This window comes from Rana temporaria, chromosome 7 (assembly GCF_905171775.1).
Source record: "Rana temporaria chromosome 7, aRanTem1.1, whole genome shotgun sequence".
Taxonomy (NCBI): domain Eukaryota; kingdom Metazoa; phylum Chordata; class Amphibia; order Anura; family Ranidae; genus Rana; species Rana temporaria.
Genome location: NC_053495.1, coordinates 171,236,262 through 171,257,925, shown reverse-complemented (window position 1 = coordinate 171,257,925; position 21,664 = coordinate 171,236,262). Strand labels below are relative to the sequence as shown.

Genomic DNA, 21,664 nt, shown 5'->3' with positions numbered 1-21,664 from the left:
TGGACCCTGTATTGGTCCTAAGGACGCCAGGCACTGCCCACATGAATTGTCCCCACTGTGCCCACATCAATTGTCCCCACTGTGCCCACATCAATTGTCCCCACTGTGCCCACATCAATTGTCCCCACTGTGCCCTGTAAAATGCTGCCAGTCAGATCAGATTACCCCCCCGCCCCGGCACTTACCTTTCTGGGGTTCGCCATCCTCCTTCCACGGTCCCTCGATGTCTTCTGCCGCCCTCAATGACGCTTCAGCCAATCAGGTTACTGATAACCAGAATCAGTGAACCTGATTGGCTGAGATGGCTGTCAGTCTTATCCAAGGGACGTAGCCCCCCTACGTTCCCTGGAGACACCTGGGAGCCGAAGGGCCACTGGCTCTGATAGGCACTTCCGCACAGCCAACCAGCTGCCGTTATTCAGATAGCCGGCGCCCTATGTCCGGTTTTCTGAATAGACCAGCGTCAGCTGGCCACAATAACATACACTCATGCAATGCATGAGTGTATGTTATTTGCGCGGCGCTGCAGAATGACATTTTAAAAGCCTTAAAGGGCCCTTTTTTTTTAAATGACTACAGGGGGGGGGGGGCGGCACCCGGGACGGGCCGCCACTACCAGGACCTTAGACCACTGGAGCATGGGGGAGAAGCAACACAGAGGATCAGGCAACGAAATCCTGTTTTCTGTGCCCCCCTAGACCTAAATAAGCAGTTAACCCTTGCTGTGAAAACGCAATCCCCATTGCAAGGGAGAAGTTTCCTTGAGTTGGTGACATCTACCTGGCTGTACTGTCTCATGGGACTGGATAGACAGAAACACAAATCCTTTGGAAATATTATATATTCAGCTTTAATGTTCACTCCCTTAGTTAAAATTTAATTTATAAAATAGTAATAAAGATATTTTTGTAAAAAAAGAATCATAAGCAAGTGCTTGGGCTGAGGTATAAGGTCCAATTTTAGTCCTTGTCAATGAAGTTCAAAGATAAAACAGAGCATAGTGACCACATACTTACCTATCCATACCACATTTTGTATGATAACCACATAATTCTGTGTGTTGTTTTACTGGCTAAGCATTGTTAGAGGCAAAATAACTATACAAATAATTTATGTCATGCTTGGAAGTAAGGTCTCTACCATGTAATATAATATCTGAAATGAAAAGATCTTGTTATTACAGACTGGAAGATTACCTTGTCTATGGATTTACTTCTTAACATGTAATATAATATAAAAATATAACAAAAGCCAGCTTTTGCAAGGTCCATAAAGATCACATTTCTTATGCAGATTCATTCTGATCCCTCATTTTGAATGGCCCGGGACAACCACTGTGCACACAAATGAAGGCAGAGGGTGCAAATCACACTAGATAGGTCATTAGAACGAAGATGGTGTTGTATGACAGTCTTTATCTGTTCACTAGACACCTGAAAAGGAAAAACCTTTATTAGGTGTTACTGTCACGGAAGAAAAAATACAAAATTAGTGTTAGCAAGCCATTTTAAATAAGCAGCCGTCTCCTTCCTAGCTGTATTTTTGGAAAGCCATGTAGGGAAGAGCTGTAGCCTGTGAATCTTCACAGCTATCTTTGGGGGCATAAACCCCTCTTAATTTTGGTGATGAATATGAGACTTTAGATCTCTTTTAATAAGGCTCTACTGTAAAATCTACAGGGTTCACCCTAGTGTAGTAAAAGGCTTTTTGGTTCATTTTGGCCCAATATAATCTGGTTAAACTGTTTTATTGAACGTACATGAAGTACAGGTTTTATCTTTATCTGTCTTCCTCCTCCTCCTCTTCCTCTTCATCATCATAATTTTCTGTTTCTTTTTCCTTTTTCTGCTTGGTCACCTTTGGTAAGGCTAAATGACTTTCAATGTCCAGAACTTGCAATTTATCCAGTCCATGGAATGCACTTTCTTTTACGGCTTCTGGAGTTAGCAGGTTGAACCTAAGAAAGACAGAACAAAAACACAATGTTGAGAATTCCAAAATGTTGCCAGTTTTATTCATGCTCCTAAGGCCTCATGGCCTTAAAGCGGGGTTCCACCCAAAAATGGAACTTCCACTTTTTGGAATCCTCTCCACCTCCGGAGCCATTTGGCACCTTTCAGGGGGAGGAGGGAGCAGATACCTGTGTAATCCAGGTATTTGCTCCCACTTCCGGGCATAGATCACTGGCGCCTACTCCGTCCTTCCCGCTGTCTTCTGGGAGACACACTGGTCCCAGAAGGCAACAGGGACCATTGGGATCACTCAGCGCGACTTGTGCATGCGCAGTAGGGAACCAGGGAGTGAAGCCGCAAGGCTTCACTTTCTGATTCCCTTACCGAAGATGGCGGAGTCCTGTTGTACGTGAGATTACAGAAAGCTAGCATAAAAACATCGGGGCGCTCATTCTAGCTCAGTTGCTCTCAACCTGCTAGTGCCGTGACCCCTTGATAAAATTTCCCAATTTGTGGGGACCCCTAACAGTAAAATTATTTTCGTAGCGTGGGTTGTCAGCACCCAAGGCAAGACAAGTAATTTGCACCCCTAACCCACGGACATTTAGCGCTCCCTGAGTCCCTTCCACTCGCACAGTATTAAAATCCCTTATGGTACATTTTAGGATGTACCACTCTTTCTCTTTGTTCTCCTTTCTTTCCCTTTTATCTCTCTCTATCCTAATTTCTTGTTCCCCCCCAATCCCTCTTTCTAGCCATTTTTCTTGTTCTTTCTCTTATTCTTTCTCTCCTTTTTTCTTTGTTCCTTCCCCTCTTTTCCTCTTCCTTCCATGTATTCTCAATTTGTATTCCTTCTCTTACTCTTTGGTGGGGAGAATGGGATGAGTGGCAGTGCTGGTGGGAATTCTGATCAGCCAACTTAGGTGTTCTTGATTAAGGTTATCTGCTGATCTGACAACTGTAGTGGGGATTTTTAATGACAACTCTAATCACAGGCAGTGTTACTCAAAGTGTCTCTAGCTTCATTGTGTCTCCAGCTCTGTGGTGTCTTGCAGCAGGGACACCTATGCCGAAATCAGGACATAGGGGCTCCTCAGCCCCTCCCACTTCACATTCCTCACCAATCAGCTGACCTCTAGTCTCTGCCCCCCACCCAGTCCGTGAACTGAATGGGCAGCTGTGAAAAGGCTGAGTGGGCAGCCACGGGCTCCAGGGACAGCCCTGCTTGGCAGCTACGAAAAGGCTGGGAGAGCGGTGTGGGCTTCAGGAACAGCCCAGGATTTGGTGACCCCTGGCACATCATCATTCGACCCCCGAGGGCAGGAATGGACTGGCCATTGGGACTACAGGGAGTTTCCCGGTGGGTTGATGGCTCAGTGGACAGGCTTCAGTGACAGCGCACCGCTGCCCCCCTCCGCTCTTCTGTCTCTCCCTTCCTGCAGCGCTCACCTCCTCTCCCTCCCCACAGCGCTCACCTGGGGGGAACAGAGAAGCAGGGGGAGGACCAAAGGAGCAGGGACGACGACAGAGGAGCATGGGGGAGGGGACAGACAGCTGACTCAACAGCTATGGCCTCACTTCTGCCTAATCTTGTCCCATAAGGGGGAGCACCGAACTGATTCCTTGCCCCAGGTTAAATAATGTCTAGCTTCCCCACTGGTACTGCCTATAAGAGTACCAGTACCAGCCGTTCTACTCTAATAAAGTAGAACGGCTAGTGAAGGGGGAGAGGGGGTGCAGGAGTTGTCCGGCCGCCATGGGAGAGACCTGTCAAAGTGGGCCAGTCTGGATGAAGTCCAGGGCCAAATTTTTGTCCCAGTCCAGCCCAGCCCGAGGGGGTCCCGACCCCCATGTTGAGAACCACTGTTCTAGCTGCACAACAGCTGTATTTTTCTATAACATGACTGGATTAAACATAATGTTTTATAATTTCATTGCATTCAATTTTAAATATACAAAATATTACATGGCAGCATATATACAATATTAATGTTGGTTTCTGTTACCTGAGGAAGATCCCTTTTATATTAGGAATGGATTCAAAGGCGCTGTCAAACAATGTGGCAATCCTGTTGCTCTGAAGGTACAGGTACTCAAGGCTCTCAGGTAAGTCCGATGGGACGTAAGACAGCTGATTTGTTGACAGATCAAGCAGCTGCAAGACACGTGGTATGCATATATCAGCCTTGGCTACATTTTCAACTTCAGATAAAAAATAATTCTAGATTAACTGTTTTTACATTTGGATCATTCATACACTGCACAAATGAAAGGAAAATTCTAACATTTTAATTCTGGGTGAGAAACAGTGCTCTACTACAAAGATGGAGGCAAATTTTCCCAGATTTAGTTCTCATGGGTTTTTCAGCTGGGTCCCCAAGTTTTTTTTATTTCTATATTATGGGGAATCCATTGCAGCAGTGTCATACCATAATTTGACTTGTAACCCTTTCATGACCAGGGTTATTGAAACCTGGATGCCCAGGCCAAATTTAGCAGTTTTTGTATGCATTAGGTAAACTCACAATACCCCATGTGACTGTTTTGATTAACAAATAACCATGGTACTTTATATTAACCTCTTACCACCCATGTAACTTGTGTGAGGGTGGGCTTTAATGCCCACATAACACACATATAATTTCATGGACACCCAAGATATCTGTCTTGAGAGTGTACAGTGACTGAATTGTCATAGGCAGCGCTTGGTCTCTGTTTATGATTGGGAGAAAGGGGGACAGGTTCCTGATCATGTGACCACTGTAACAGCCAATTACAATGGCCACATGATGGGTCAGTCTATTTAGGCCCCTGCATGTAAAGACCCACATAAAGGGATGCCGGGACTGGATGGCAAGTGGTTATTAATGAGTGTTTTTAAAAATACAGCAGCGTCCCCAGGATGCGACCAATAATCACATAAAACCGAGCTGCCTTACCTGGAGACTGCTGAGCTCTGCCCAGGCCCCTGTATAAATAGAGCTGATCTTAAGTTTATTGAAGCTTAGGTACAGTTCTTTTAGCTTTGACATCCCAGCCAGTGTGTCTTGTGGTATAGAGCTAATTTCATTTTCTTTCAATTTAAGGATCTCCAAGTTCTTTGGAAGCCCATATGGAACAGATTTTAATTTATTGCCTGACATGTCCAACGTTTTTAGGAGCCTCAGTTTGCGGAACGCCTCTTTATGTACTGAGCTACTCATAATTTTGTTATAGCTCAGATTCAGGTCCTCAATAAAATATGTGGTGTTAAAGTCATCCTTGGAAAGGCCAGTGATTTGGTTGTGAAGAAGCATCAGTGTCTTGACTCTACGAGGAAGTCCTCCAGGTACCTTCTCCAGCAAGTTGTTGTACATGTGAAGAGTGTGCAGCTTCTTTAAACCTTGAAAAGCTGATGGATGAATGCCCCGAGCCCTCAGTCTGTTGTTATGGAGCAAAAGATACTCCAGGTTTTTAATCTGCATTAAAACATCAACCGCTATAGACCGAATGTTATTTTTTTCCAAATGAAGTATGACAATGTTACGCGGTAGCCCACTGGGAACATGAGTCAGGCCATTGCTCGATAGATCTAGGTACTCAAGTCTGGTCAGCTTCCTGAAGAAGAGAAAGATTTAAAGGGTAAAAAAAGAGCACATGTCACTGCAAGCAAAGATTAGCTTGTGCCAAGTACAAGGATATATTAATTGGAACTTTGGCCAAACAGCTATACTCATAATATACATTAGACATGTGCATTAATTTTTGTCCGAATGCATTTTCGTCTGAATTTTAGGTATATTCGTTATCGTTTTGACAAAAGAAAACGAACGCACAGAATCCGAAATCTGAAAGATCCGACATAAAAAAATGCTTTATTTTAGTTTTCGTTGCTACAACAGTTCGATATAGATAGGAGATTCGACGTGACGCTCACAATAGCAATCTGTGTCTATCGAACCTGTGGTCGAATGTGCCTAACCTTAACTATATTAGTCCAAGATTATTCTACATAGAGAGGAAAGATTTGACATTATAGAGACAGTGTTGGGGTAGACGATTCGACATGAACGATGAAGATTCGCTGACAAACGTTGAATCTGTCATTGAAGGCTTTTGGTGTCTGTTGAAAGTTCTAAGAAGATTCGACAAGCAGCTAAACTGTACGACGTCGCAATGGTACATTTCCGGGCCATAGGCTATAGAAGAATTTGAATGTTGGTTGACTAGTAATAATAATTTATAAATATAATTATTACTAGTGTCATACAACATTAGAATGCTTCTATAGCTTTTAGGCTGAACATTCGACTGGAAATATACGATTGCGGCATCGTACAGTTTAGCTGCTCCGTCGAATCTTCTTAGAACATTCGACAGACACCATAAGCTTTCAATGACAGATTCGACCTTAATTCATTTGGATTTTCGGACAAATTTATTTTTTAACGAAACAAACTAAAAACTAATTTCGGGAGTAACTAAATAAATTTATTTTTCGGACAAAAACTAAATTATGAAACAAAATATTTCATTGTGCACATGTCTATTATACATACATATATGTGAACTTTGAATGGAACTGGCTTTCTATTCTTAACTACGTAGGCACCTTTAGTGCCTATAGTAGCTTCTTTCTGTTGGGGTCACACAACATTTCCTTGTTTTATTGGTATTGACATACAAAACTAAGGGGCTCATTTATTACATGGAGCAGATCCTCCATACTTTGTAGCAATTTGTGGCCAGTTAAAAAAAAAAGGCAGGCCATGGTTTATAGTCTGCAGTGTCCTACGGAGTCCTCCAATTTCTCTCTGATTGTCATCAGATCAGTCATATGACTTTGATAGGTCCCACCTTTTTATTCTTATTCATTTTTATTGTGCTCCTTAAGGCCTCGTACACACGATAGGTTAACCAGAGGACAACGGTCTGAAGGACCGTTTTCATCGGTCAAAACCGATCGTGTGTGGGCCCCATAGGTTATTTAACCATAGGTTAAAAAAAAGCCAACTTGCTTTAAAATTAACCTATGGATTGGTAACCGATAGGTCAAAACTGATCGTTAGTAGGCACGACCATCGGTTAAAAACCGACGCATGCTCAGAATCAAGCATTGAACTTCGTTTTTTTCAGCACGTTGTTGTGTTTTACGTCACCGCGTTCTGACCCGATCGGTTATTTAACCTATGGTGTGTAGGCGTGACGGACCATCAGTCAGCTTCATTGGTTAACCTAAGACAACGGTCCTTTAGACCGCTGTCCTCTGGTTAACCTATCATGTGTACAAGGCTTTAGAGTCCCAAATACATAAACAGTCAGGCTGCACCACTGTTGCCTATTTTAGTTTTCCTCTTTCACTTGTCTGTTCATTGGACAATCAAAAAGCACTGTGATGATGCCGACTGATTGTTCATTGACAGGACTGAAGCAGAAGAGGTGACATCTGTAAAGCAGGAGTAAGAAATAAGGCTATCGAACTGTGCACAGTGATGTCAAATGTAGGGATATTAGTAAAAGTAAAACATTTTGCAATCAGAGAAATTTCCAACAATTTCGCTCACCATAAAAGTGTTTATTAATTTAGTGTACTTTGTATTTCATTTTTTTCCCTACTATTGTGTATGTGATCGATATTAGACTGTAGATCTACATTTTTTCCACTGTTTATTTTTTTGACCTTAAAGACATTAAAATGGTGGTTGCCATACAGTGTTTCGAAATAAAAAAATCATATTTGAAAAATAAAACAGACAGTAAAAAAGCACATTCTGAAGGAAGCAGGATTGCCTCCTGAGAGCCTAGAGGGGGGAGTATAAACTGCCACCAAGGGGAAACAGGGCTAACACCAGTTTGGAGACTGCTGATTAGGATATTTGATCTCTTTACGAGCTTTTGCTGTTAAAGAATTTTCATTATGCAAAACACTTCATATGCCAATCCTCTGCTGCAATCTGTGGTTCTATCTGTTGTCTCCTTCCTACAACACTCTTAGGTAAAGGCTTCAGTGGCGGCTGGTGCTCAATTTTTTTTGGGGGGGGGCAAAGAAAAAATTGCAGCCTCACTGTGCCCATAAAATGCAGCCACTGTGCCATCAATTGCACCACTGTGCCATGCCATCAAACGCAGCCACTGTGCCCATCAATTGTCGCCACTGTGCCAATTGTCACCACTGTGCTCTTTAATTATCGCCACTGTGCCAATTGTCGCCACTGTGCCCATTGTCGCCACTGTGTCCATGGGCGTCTGCGTAAATTTTTTCAGGGGGGGCGCGCTTCGGCAGCGGCGATACAGTCTCATTTTACCCTTTCTTCTACTGCTAGCAGGGGTTAAAAACGCACTTCCCCCCACGTTACAATGTAAAAACACTCCACTGTGCCCCCTTTCAATATGTTTGTCCCTTCTGTGTACCCCCTCTCTACAACTGCACCTCTGGACCCCTTTACATTACACAGCACCTCACAGCTCTGGACCCCTTTACATTACACAGCACCCCACAGCTCTGGACCCCTTTACATTACACAGCACCCTGCATCACTGGCCCCCTTTACATTACACAGCTCCCTGCATCACTGAACCCCTTTACATTACACAGCACCCTGCATCACTGGACCCCTTTACATTACACAGCACCCTGCATCACTGAACCCCTTTACATTACACAGCACCCCTTTCCATTGACTGAAACACTACACTATATTGACAGTATATTTATTTCAGGTCTAAAAGAGGAACCTTTTGGAATGAGGGACAGATGGATTTGATTCCAGAAGAGGGACAGGCACTCTAAATAAGGGACAACTAGAAACTATGCCGTAGGCTACAACACTGTTTGGTTTGCTCTGCGTTTCCAGACTTGCTAAAAACACATCAGAAAATAGTCTAGTGTTACCTGTGGCAACAGATGTTGGCACAAACAAAGCACAGGCCTGGTAAACGATATAAAACGGCGCTCTCTGTCCTCTGGCGCACGTATCGTATGTCACAGAGCTGGGTCTGTGTGCAAGGTCCCGCCCCCCCTAGTTCGGCTCGTGTGATAGGCGGAACACTAGAAGACTATCAGACGAGCCCAACTAGGGGGGCGGGACCTTGCACACAGACCCAGCTCCATGACATATGATACGAGCGCCGGAGGACAGAAGGAGGGGAGCGCTGCAGTCGCTGCTTAAAGCGGCTCCAGGCTCCTGGCTCTCCCTTGCGATTCCAGGGGGGGGGTAAACGACCCCCCTTGCCCTATGGAGCGGACGCCCATGACTGTGTCCATTGATGCCACTGTGCCAATTGTCACCACTGTGCCCTTTAATTGTCACCACTGTACCCATTGTCGCCACTGTGCCCATTGATGTCACTGTGCTCTTTAATTGTCGCCACTGTGCCCATTGTCGCCACTGTGCCAATTGTCGCCACTGTGCCCATTGTCGCCACTGTGCCCATTGATGCCACTGTGCCAATTGTCACCACTGTGCCCTTTAATTGTCACCACTGTACCCATTGTCGCCACTGTGCCCATTGATGTCACTGTGCCCTTTAATTGTCGCCACTGTGCCCATTGTCGCCACTGTGCCAATTGTCGCCACTGTGCCCATTGTCGCCGCTGTGCCCTGTAAAATGCCCCCACCCGGCACTTAGCTTTCTCGGGTCAGCCATCCTCCTTCCACGTCCCTCGATGTCTTCTCCCGCCCTCAATGACGCTTCAGCCAATCAGGTTACTGGTAACCAGAACCGGTGAAACTGATTGTCTGAGACGCCTGTCAGTCTTATCTAAGGAACGCACCGCTGGTACATCCTGAGGATAAGCATCAGGAAGCCGACTACAGCCTGGCCCTGATAGGCACTTCCACACAGCCAACCAGCTGCCATTATTCAGGTGGCCGGCGCTCACCATCCGGCCATCTGAGTAGTCGGCGGCAGCGGCAAAAATACATAGATTCATGCATTGCAGTGGCAGTGCGAGAGCCAGAGGGGGCGGCACCCCCTATGGACGAACCACCACTGAAAGGCTTGTATGTTAAATGACAGAGCACAACAGAGGATGGGGCTTCCTAATATGCCAGTTATGCCTCATTTGTACCCAAGGATACCTTATATTCATAACTCCTGAAATATAAAAATGTTCTATTGAAGAGTGATTGTCATTGTCGTTGTCTCACCCAAATGTCTCATTGTTCATCCCGTCATTTGTCAAGAGATTGTGCTGCAGGTAGAGCTCTCGCAAACCAAATAGATGACTAAATGCGCCCTCTGGAATCTTTTCCAGCTTATTGTTCTGCAAGATAGAAGAATATTATGCTTTGGTGTTGCATGCTAATCGAACAAATGAACCAAACAATTTTTTATATAATATACTTATAAATATTGTATATATATATATATATATATATATATATATATATATATAAAACTAAAGGCAAAACTTTTTCCTTTGTTTGGACAGAGTGGTCCCCAGGTTAAGGAGATTTACGCTCTTTATTTGTCCTGTTGACTGTTATCACAGAATGTGAAAGAGAAAGAAAATATCAAATGTTGGGTTGTCCCTAGAACAGTAATCAAATTAAAATATTCCAATATTGGTCTGGTGACAACCAGAGATTCCCTCACTTTGAAGGGATATCCCCTCACTTACCTCTTTTGGCTATGGGGCAGTAAGTGAAGGGAAATCTCCCCAATGGGGATGGCAAAAAAAATGAATAGGGTGTCCCACTTCTCTCCTCACTTGTCCTTATTTTTGGTGTATTTTATATTTAGACCTCAATAAAAAATGCTAAACTACACTAAACGCTTCTACCAACTTGTCTAATGTTGCATCTATTATTTTGAAATCAAAATATAAAAGAAAATCATTGGTGGTAAAAAAAAATCCTTGTTGGTTTAACCAATAATTTTTTGTGCATTAATTATTTATGGTCCTGATAAACTGGGGTGTGGCAGGGGTGTGTCCTTTGCATCCACATTTTATGCTAAAAGATGTCCCTCTTTCTCAGCTCATAAAGGTGGTATGTCTACTTCCTCTATTAGGCAGCCAAACACACAGGGCCAGATTCTCGTAGTTTGGCGTATTTTTGTGCGGGCGTAACGTAACCTATTTACGTTACGCCTCCGCAACTTAGACGGGCAAGTGCTGTATTCTCAAAGCACTTTCTCCGTAAGTTGCGGCGGCGTAGCGTAAATAGGCCGGCGTAAGCCCGCCTAATTCAAATTTGAAACAGGGGGGCGTGTTTTATGTAAATAACTTGTGACCCGATGTGATTGACGTTTTTCACGAATGGCGCATGCGCCGTCCGTGGAATATCCCAGTGTGCATTGCTCTAAAGTACGCCGCAAGGACGTATTGGTTTCAACGTGAACGTAAATGACGTCCAGCCCCATTCACGCCCCCCAGCGGCCAGCGTAAATATGCAGTTACGATCCGACGGCGTAACAGACTTACGCCGTTCGCATCTAATAGAAATCTATGCGTAACTGATTCTAAGAATCAGGCGCATAGATACGACCTCCCAGACTCTGGAGATACACTGTCGTATCTCTTTTGAGAATCTGGCCCACAATGTTTTATTGCTGAGTTGCTGACCATAACTTTCTTTCTCGATGATGTCCGCACCCCCTTTTTTTTTTTTACACATGACACAGGGAAAGATATCAAGGGAAAAAAAGTTAAAGACAGAAATTTTACCTGTTCCATACTTAATCTAAAACAAATGGCTGGAATTTGGCTTTAAGATTGGTCCCATCTTCATATATTGTATAGGTTTGTTGACTAAACATACTCAGTGTTGCAAGACTACAATTTGCCAATGATTTATATACATTTTTGGAACATTTCAGAATTCCAACAGGATTGTACTGAATTTTTTGTACCCTCAAATGCAGCTTGTATAATGCAGCAGGCAGGTTCCTGGGAACATACTTCAGGAAGTTGCTGGACATGATAAGGGTCTCCACGTTGTTTGATTGGTTGAACATGTTGTCCGGTAGACCAGCATCTGTCAATTTATTGTTGTGCAGATATACAGACCTGGTAAGAGAGACATTGCCATCATTTTGAAGGGCATTCTGCTATACGATACAATACAAAGGTATACATTATTTGTTCTTAATAGATTTTCCATTAGCCAATCTAAAATGGTTTATTGGCAAAGAGGCATTCCAAGATTTAAACCTTTAGAGACCTGTCAGGGTCCCTTCGAAAATTATATTTTAGAGATTGGGTTTATATAAAGTCTATATTTAAGTGGATGTAAAATTTAGGTAATTCATACTAAATACAGTCAGGTCCATAAATATTGGAACATCGACACAATTCTAATCTTTTTGGCTCTATACACCACCGCAATGGATTTGAAATGAAACAAGATGTGCTTTAACTGCAGACTTTCAGCTTTAATTTTAGGGTATTTACATCCAAATCAGGTGAATGGTGTAGGAATTACAACAGTTTGTATATGTGCCTCTCACTTTTTAAGGGACCAAAAGTAATGGGACAATTGGCTGCTCAGCTGTTCCATGGCCAGGTGTGTGTTATTCCCTCATTATCCTATTTACAAGGATCAGATAAATGGTCCAGAGTTCATTTCAAGTGTGCTATTTGCATTTGGATCTGTGGATCTGTTGCTGTCAACTCTCAATATGAGATCCAAAGAGCTGTCACTATCAGTGAAGCAAGCCATCATTAGGCTGAAAAAACAAAACAAACCCATCAGAGAGATAGCAACAACATTAGGTGTGGCCGAATCAACTGTTTGGAACATCCTTAAAAAGAAAGAATGCACCAGTGAGCTCAGCAAACACCAAAAGACCAGGAAGACCATGGAAAACAACTGTGGTCGATGACAAAAGAATTATTTCCCTGTTGAAGAAAACACCCTTCACAACAGTTGGTCAGATAAATAACACTCTCCAGGAGGTAGGTGTATGTGTGTCAAAGTCAACAATCAAGAGAAGACTTCACCAGAGTGATTAAACAAAAGTGTAGCCGAGGAACAAGCCAAAGGTCGGTAACAAATGGTTGTAGGTTGGGATTACCGTATTTATCGGCGTACACCGCGCATTTTTTTCCCCTTAAAATAAGGGGAAATCGTGGGTGCGCGATATACGCCGATACCCGCTTCCCGCTCTCAGTTTGAACGCCTCCGCCGACATATACCGAGCGCAGTACACTCGGGTACATTCGGGCAGGCTCGGCTTCGCTCGTGGTCACGCTCTGTGACGTTTGTTGATGCGTGAGAAGCCGAGCGTGGCCGAACGTTCCCAAGTGTACTGCGCTCGGTATATGTCGGCGGAGGCGTTCAAACTGAGCGCGGGAAGCGGGGATTCGACTCGGAGACAGCGCGGGAGAAGCCGGGAGGACACAACCGAGGCCGCAGACGGACGCCGGACCGGACAAGGCCGCCGATGGACGCCGGGCAAGACACCAAAACTGTAAGTAGTAAAAACATTTTTTACAGGAATTTTGGTTCTACATTAGGGGTGCGCGCTATACGCCGGAGCACGCAATACCCCGATAAATACGGTAAGTAGAAGCTTAGTCGAGGAACAAGCCAAAGGTCGCTAATGAATGGTAGCGAAGATACATACGGCAGCAGGAGAGGCGAAAGCAAGATATTGCCTGGAGGGAGCACAGTAATCTGGCAACCAGGAAGTGCAGAGACATGGCTTAAATCAGGAAGTTCATGTGAGGAACAAAGAGCTCAATGTTCAAGACAAACAAGATTCAAGGCAGGATCATTCAAGAAATTTTCCAGGGAACTGTCTAACATTCCAGGTAGCTCAGCAAGCAGAGTCGTTGACAGACACAGCAGAGGTCCCAGGTTTAAGTTCAGGCCCTGACAGTGCCTTTGAGCTTGCTATAAAATGTCACCACTTCAGGAAGAGTCAATTTCATAGCCCTTCCTGCACATCACAGCCCCCTTTTATTCTGGTGCTGTCTACTAACTGTCTGCCCTGCCCAACTCCTCCACCTCTCCCCTCATTTCTACATAACTGTTTATGTAGCAGCAGGGGAAGGAGCAATGAGGAATACTATAAAGTGTCAATTGACTGAGTCTGCTGGGGCTGTTGACATTACATTCAAGATGGCCAAGTTCAGCAGCAGTCTCACTGCTTTTGGATACCTAAACACTGGAGGATTTCTGGGTAAATAACTTGCCTAAAATCTGATATTGGCACATATAATCTTATGGGAAAATTGTTGTTAGAAGTACAACAGGGTTTCTTTAAAAGACCAACTCTCCCACAGGCAGGGGTCAAGTCCTGGGGAAAAAAGTGTGGGAACTCCCACCCAAGATCCACTGCCCCACCAAAAAAAATAAATGATACGCTCATATGCATAATTACTAAACCGCATGGTTTTTTTTTTTCGATCCACTGTACCTTAGTAATCCTTTGTTACTGGCCGCGTCCTGTATATGGATTCATCGGGTAGTGTGCGGGTATTCCGTCACTTCCTCGATGCCGCAATGTCTCCTGGGAGTTTTTGTCATTGTTCCCAGGAGACATTGCGGAGGTCTGCCGCAAATTAACGCGGGATTTAGAAAGAACTTTAAGCAAGTGACTCGAGCTGGGCATCGCCGCTTAGTGAAGGATTGGCTCGGGCGGCTCGGCTGCTCTCAGCTGCTCTAGTCCTGCAAAGGGAACTGAGTACCTGCTGTGAAAAAAAGTGCAGGAACTCCGTTCCCACACGTTCCCGCACGACTTGAGCCCTGCCCACAGGGGAACCTAGGTGTCTCCTGTTTAGAAAAAGTATTCTGACCTTATAAAAAGAGATTATGGAATACAGTCTTATTTAGGATTAGCATGGCAGCCAAGCATATTTCTTACATGACCAATTCTCTTTATGCCGCGTACACACGATCGGAATTTATGATGGAAAAAGTCTGATGAACTTTGTCCATCGAATTTTCCGATCGTGTGTAGCCCCATCTGAGTTTTTTCATTGGAAATTCCGATGAATTCCATCAGAGTTTAGATATAGAACATGTTCTATTTTTTTCCGATGGAATTCCGTCGGAATTCCGATGTGATTTGGCCGGGCAAAAGCCTGATCGTGTGTACGCGGCATTAGACTGTATTTAATTTTCTCATTTACATATAAAAAATGCTTCCTGTTATAAACCCACCCATATGCTTTCCAGCACATTTACAGGGAATTGCTGTTATTAATAAAAAAAAATGCATATTTTCAATAATGCAAGTCTTTGGCACTGCTGTTGTTAATCGCATACGTTTATATCAGGTCACAATGTAAGCCTAAATCAATGTGTTCAGTAGTTATAAAATCACTATAGCTACATAAAGCAGAACTGCATAGTTTTGGGTCCCCATGACTGTATTCTCTAACAAACCTGTCCCCTGAAGAAAAAGGACCTATAAACTAGACCAAAAGAATTCCCTCACATGAGGCTAAACTCAGTTCTAGGCCTCTAATACAAAAGTGGAGAGCATACCTCCCAACATTTTGAGATGGGAATGAGGGACACCTACTAGCAAATGTATGTTGGCATGGAACACGCCCCTTGCCAGACCCCCTAAAGGAGAATGAATCCAAAAAAGGTTAAATAAATCCACAAGGGTTTTTTTTTTTACCGCTACTATTCCTTTATATTGGCTTTTAAAATTTACAAATGCAGCAATTTAGAATTTGGATGAAAGGTTTAGCACTAGGAAACACTTTTTGAAAGATAAAAAGTGCATTTTATATACAACTATATAGATCAAACCAAAATTAGGGGAAAGAGGGACAGAGGGACAGAGGGACATTCCCTCGAAATCAGGGACAGTTGGGAGCTATAGGAGAGCCAGATGGCTCCTGGTCCAGTGTGTGAAGTTATCAAAAAGCAAAAGCACTCTGTAGCATGGCACATAAATCTCTGAAGGGATGGGAACATTAGTTGTCTTGATGCCCAAAAAAAGCCAGAAAGTCTTCCAGGTAAAGGGAGGCAATGCAAAATTTGTATATTTCTATGTAAGACTTTCATCTGAATCCAGCCTCCTAGAGCATTGGTCTCTAAACTCCGGCCCGGGGGCCAGATGTGGCCCTATGCTTGATGTTATCTGGCCCATGGGGTGCTTTTTTATTCATTGGCACCAATGATGGGGCAGAATTCCTCCCAATGACCCCAATGATGGGGCAGAATTCCTCCCAATGATGGGGCAGAATTTCTCCCAATGATGGGGCAGAATTCCTCCCAATGATGGGGCAGAATTCCTCCCAATGATGGGGCAGAATTCCTCCCAATGACACCAATGATGGGGCAGAATTCCTCCCAATGACACCAATGATGGGGTAGAATTCCTCCCAATTACACCAATGATGGGGCAGAATTCCTCCCAATGACGGGGCAGAATTCCTTCCAATGATGGGGCAGAATTCCTCCCAGTGATGGGGCAGAATTTCTCCCAATGACACCAATGATGGGGGATTTTGTTCTCCTGATGGCCACAGTCCGGCCTCCTTAAAGTCTGGGGGACAGTAATCCGGCCCTTTGTTTAGAAAGTTTGGAGACCCCTGTCCTAGAGCTTTGAGATGTAGAACAGGTAATAACACAGACTTTACAATAGTGAACTTTTTACCACCAGAACTGGGGCAAAAGACCTTGACCCAGACACAGAGCTGCTGTTAGAAACCATGGGGCCCCATACAACCAACCTGACAGCCCCCCCCCCCCACCCCCCATCCTGATAGGGCATCAACACTTTATAGCTTTGCACTGATCCTGTGGTCTTGCTACCATGTTGGTGCCAGGAAAATACGTTTTGGGCTTAGCAAACACATTTTAAACTAAATTTATGAGGGAAAAATAATATTTTCTGCCCATTTAAGGTAATGATAAGAAATTTAGAGTGCTAATTTTTTTACATTTAAAAAAGTAATACAAAGTTCCGTAAGGAACTATTTTCTCCTGTGTTCTGAGTAAATAGAACAATGCTTGATACGTTTTTTTTTGCTTTCTTCTGGGTCAATTGTTGGTGTTGGGTTCAATTTATAATTTTTTTTTACTTTTTTTATTCATTGGTTGAACTCAATGGACTTTTGTCTTCTCAAGGTAACTAATGAATTCACTAACTAAATCAATACTGTATAGATCACTTTAAGTATGTCTTATGTATATGCACAAATATAGCGATCTTACATTCCTTGTTTCTCACCGTAAACCTGGTTTATGCCCAAAAGTCATTCCGTAGATTCTGGTTATATAATTGGCTGCAAAGTCCGCACTCATCAGTGAGCTTGGGAGGAAGCGGGGTGCCAGAGTTAACTAAAAATGAAAAAAAGGAATAGTTACAAAAAGTAAAAAAAAAAAAAAATTACAAGCATTCAAATGTTTGGTTATTCACATCAGTGAAGGCTGGTGTTTTTACCCCATCTAGGTCGCGGGAGGGCGGGCAGCGCTCCTACGGGTGGCGTCTCCTCTACCTCTGCATCACTGTGGCTTCCTCCCTCCTCCTCCTAGACGTCCAATAGGATCTCCTGTCCTTTCAGCCAACCAGGTGACGGGTCTCACGACTCGCTTCCTGATTGGCTGGGAGGAGAATTAGTGTGACAATTGCAAATTGTCACACAACTGAGTGGGCTCACCCTTTTTTGAAGCCTATTAGAGCATGTTATGAGGAAGGCTCCGGCCGAAACGCATTGGCATTATAGATGTAGCACTGCTGTTAGTGCTCAATAAAGATTTGTAAGAAGAAGCAATCGTGTTGCCAGCATTTCTTGCTATTTTGATGTTCATGGGACACAACAAGCCTGAGCACCGATATTCAGCTCATTACTTTACAGTTGTGCGGTAAAGCTTGGGTGAGTCTTTTAGGCAGATTCAGAAAGATTTAGGCTGGCGTATCAGTAGATACGCCAGCCTAAGTCTGAATCTGCGCCAAAGCAAATTTAAGCGTATTCTGGTAACCAGATACGCTTAAATTAGGCTAAGATACGAGTGGCGTAAGTGTCTTACACCGTCGTATCTTAAAGTGTAATTTTTATGCTGGCCGCTAGGTGGCGCTTCCATTGCGGTCGGCGTAGAATATGTAAATCACTAGATACGCCTATTCACGAACGTACGCCCGGCCGACGCAGTAAAGATACGCCGTTTCCGTAAGAGATAGGCCGCCTAAAGATAAACATGCCCCCTAGGTGGCGTAGCCAATGTTAAGTATGGCCGTTGTTCCCGCGTCGAAATTTGAAGATTTTACGTCGTTTGCGTAAGTCGTCCGTGAATAGGGCTGGACGTAATTTACGTCCACGTCAAAACCAATACGTCCTTGTGGCATACTTTGCCGCAATGCACAGTGGGATATGTACACGGACGGTGCATGCGCGGTTAGTAAATAACGTCAATCACATTAGGTCACCCCCCATTAACATAAAACACGCCCCCTCAGCCAAATTTTAATTAGGCGCGCTTACGCCCGCCGCATTTATGCTACGCCGCCGTAACTTAGCAGGCAAGTACTTTGTGAATACAGTACTTGCCTTGCTAACTTACGGCAGCGTAGTGTAAATACGATACACTACGCCGCCGCCAGGATGCGCCCGCATACGTGAATCCAGCTATTTGTCTACATTACTATTAGAGCCTCAGGCTCTAATCACGTTCTTAAAAACAAAATCAAAAAACCCCATTGGAATTCATGCGTCCGGTGCCCTGCATGTAGATTAGGGGGCGGACGCATGGATAGGGGAGGTGCCCCTGCGCTCCTTATGGACGGACCGCTGCTGATTCACATTCAGATAAAACTTTTAGAGAGAAGTGTAATGCCGTGTACACACGATCCGAAATTCTGACAAGAAAAGTCAGATGTGAGCTTTTGGTCCGAAATTCCGACCGTGTGTATGCTCCATCTGACTTTTGCTGTCGGAATTTCCGCCAACAAAAGATTGAAAGCTGGTTCTCAAATTTTTCGAAAAAATCTGATCGTTTGTAGCAATTCCGACGTGCAAAATTCCGACGCATGCTTGGAAACAATTCGACGCATGCTCGGAAACATTGAACTTCATTTTCTCGGCTCGTCGTAGTGTTGTACGTCACCGCGTTCTTGGCGGTCGAAAGTTCAGAGAACTTTTGTGTGACCGTGTGTAGGCAAGCCAAGCTTGAGCGGAATTCCGTCTGAAAAACCATCCAAGGTTTTTCCAACGTAAAATCTGATCGTGTGTACGCGACATAACACTTTCACTGGACAAAATCGTTGTCCTGTATTTATGGTAAATTCTGAAATTTTGATTATATTTTCAGGTGTTTACATGTTTTTAAATATAGGTACAGGAGATGGCTTGCCTAGGTACATGATGCGTTAAACAAGCTACAAGTGCAGTCAGATACTTATACACTCATAGCTAGATTCAGGTAGAGATACGCCGACCTAACTCAGAATCTGCGCCGACCTATGTTTAAGTGTATTCTCAAACAGAGATACGCTTAAACATATCTAAGATACGACGGTTTGCGCCGTCCTATCTTAGGTTGCAATATTTAGGCTGGCCACTAGGTGGCGCTTCCATTGCGGTCGGCGTAGAATATGTAAATCAGTAGATACGCCTATTCACGAACGTACGCCCGGCCGACGCAGTACATTTACGCCGTTTACGTAACGCATTAGCAGGCCTAAAGTTATTCCATCAAATAGATGGAATAGTAATGTTAAGTATGGCCGCCGTTCCCGCGTCGAAATTCAAAATTTTTACGTTGTTTGCGTAAGTCGTCCGTGAATAGGGATTTACGTCATTTACGTCCACGTCGAAATCAATAGGCCCGTGCGGCGTACGTTGCCGCAATGCACACTGGGAAATGTAGGGGGACGACGCATGCGCAGTTCCCAAAAAACGTCAAAAACTTCAGGTCAACCAAAATTAACATAAAACACGCCCCCTCAGCCTATTTTGAATTAGGCACACTTACGCCCGCCCGCTTTAGGCTACGCCACCGTAACTTAGCAGGCAAGTACATTGTGAATCATGTACTTGCCTCGCTAACTTACGGCGGCGTAGCCTAAATGCCATAAGCTACGCCGCCGCAAGTATGCGCTCTCCATCCTGAATCTAGCTATCAGTGCTTACAAGCTGTAGAGTAAGGGACAAATCCAGGCCCCACTGCTGCTAATCGTGAGCTTCCGCCTGGAACTCATTTTGGCCAAACATAACATGGGTTGGAAGAGGGACTTGTTGGAAGGCACTGCAGTAACAAAAAAATGCCATGCACATCCCAACTTGATATTTGGCCTCAATCTTTGCATCCATGTGGAGCCAGGCGTCTGAATTGTTAATTCACTAGAAAACCTCGGACTCTTAGCTTTCTGTAACTCAGCTCATTCTTTACAACCTCAGCACAGAACTGAAGGCTGACAATATAATCAGTACAACGGGTTACATTACCAACATTTCTCTTGGAGAGAACTTATCACTGGATAATTAATTTCAAATAAACTTTTCCCATATGATTATTTGTGCATTTAGTGTACTTTATGCATGTTATCTACGCTTGGGATTGCTGCTGGGCTCGGCCATCTTGGATGTGATGTAGGGAGGCCCATGCTGGACAAAGTTCCCAGGGACCCAAGCAGTGGCGGCCGGTCCACAAGGGGCGCAGGAAACTCTGCCTGTAGTTGGTCAAAAGATTTGAACACCAAACCATCAAATAGTTGTGAGAGGTACCTAACCCCAGTATCTATCCAGGAGGAATAGTTTAAAAGTTTGTCCATCATAAAATCGATTGCAGCAAATAGGTGTAGTAAGTGAGAAAGCCTACAAGGCCAACCATGTTTAGTTTTAGTCCAGAGCTTCATAAGATGTTGGACTGTAGGGCAGTAAGACAGAGCAGTGGGAAAGCCCATCTCCATCTTCCATGTTTTAGAGCATGGAATGGTTACAACCCCTGTCTTTTTTTTTTCTGTCTGTGTTAAAATACCTAGCACAGCCTGATTTCCAAGGAACTGAAAGTGAATCTGTCCAGAGTGAGGAGCAGTGGCGGTGCGCCCATAATGGGCACAGGAGCGCCGCCCCCTCTCTCCTGCACCCATTAATCAACAATACATAGCTTCATGCATTGCATGAAGTTATGTATTGTTGCCGCTGCCTCCAATTATTCAGATGTCCGGCCCCCTGTTGAGCGCCTGCCATCTGAATAACAGCGATGGACGTGTTTTGCAAGTGCCTGATTAGAGCGAGATGCTCTAATAGGCTTCCCGATTACAGCCTGCGGGCTCTAATCTTCTTCCAAATGGTTAACCAGAGGGAGCACAGGCTGTGCGTTCTCTGGTCAAACAGTGCTGTGTTAGGGAATCACTTCCAACACTGTCCTGCCTCTCAGTCAATCAGGTGCACCGGGTCTGGTTACCGGTCACCTAATTGGCTGAAGCGACATCGAGGGTGGCAGAAGACATCAAGGGAGCTTGGAGAGGACGGCGCTGACCCGAAGAAAGGTAAGTGCCGGGCTGGGGGGAAACTGGCTGCATTTGGGGGCACTAACTGGTGGCAATTGGGTGCACAAACTGTCTGCAATTGAGGGCCAAACTGGAAGCAATTGGGGTCACAAACTGCCGGCAATTGGGGGCACATACTGGCGGCAATTGGGGGGAACAAACTGTCTGCAATTGAGGGCCAAACTGGCAGCAATTGGGGTCACAAACTGGCGGCAATTGGGGGCACAAACTGGCGGCAATTGGGGGCACAAACTGTCTGTAATTGGGGGGACAAACTAGCTGCATTTGAGGGGGCAAACTGGCGACGTTTGATGGGCACATTGGCTGCATTT

General features: G+C 44.4%; 1 protein-coding gene across 1 annotated transcript in view; it reads right to left on the bottom strand.

The window, feature by feature from the left end:
- Positions 1–832: 832 nt before the first annotated feature.
- Positions 833–21,664, bottom strand: part of PODN (podocan) — a 55,279-nt gene continuing 34,447 nt past the window's right edge. Inside the window, exons 5-10 of the mRNA XM_040360456.1 lie at positions 17,073–17,182; positions 11,787–11,943; positions 10,082–10,197; positions 4,892–5,549; positions 3,959–4,107; positions 833–1,957 (exon numbers count right to left, since the gene is read on the bottom strand). Of these exons, the coding sequence (XP_040216390.1) occupies positions 1,780–1,957; positions 3,959–4,107; positions 4,892–5,549; positions 10,082–10,197; positions 11,787–11,943; positions 17,073–17,182 (1,368 nt within the window). The 3' untranslated portion in view covers positions 833–1,779. The remainder of the gene's footprint in view (positions 1,958–3,958; positions 4,108–4,891; positions 5,550–10,081; positions 10,198–11,786; positions 11,944–17,072; positions 17,183–21,664) is intronic.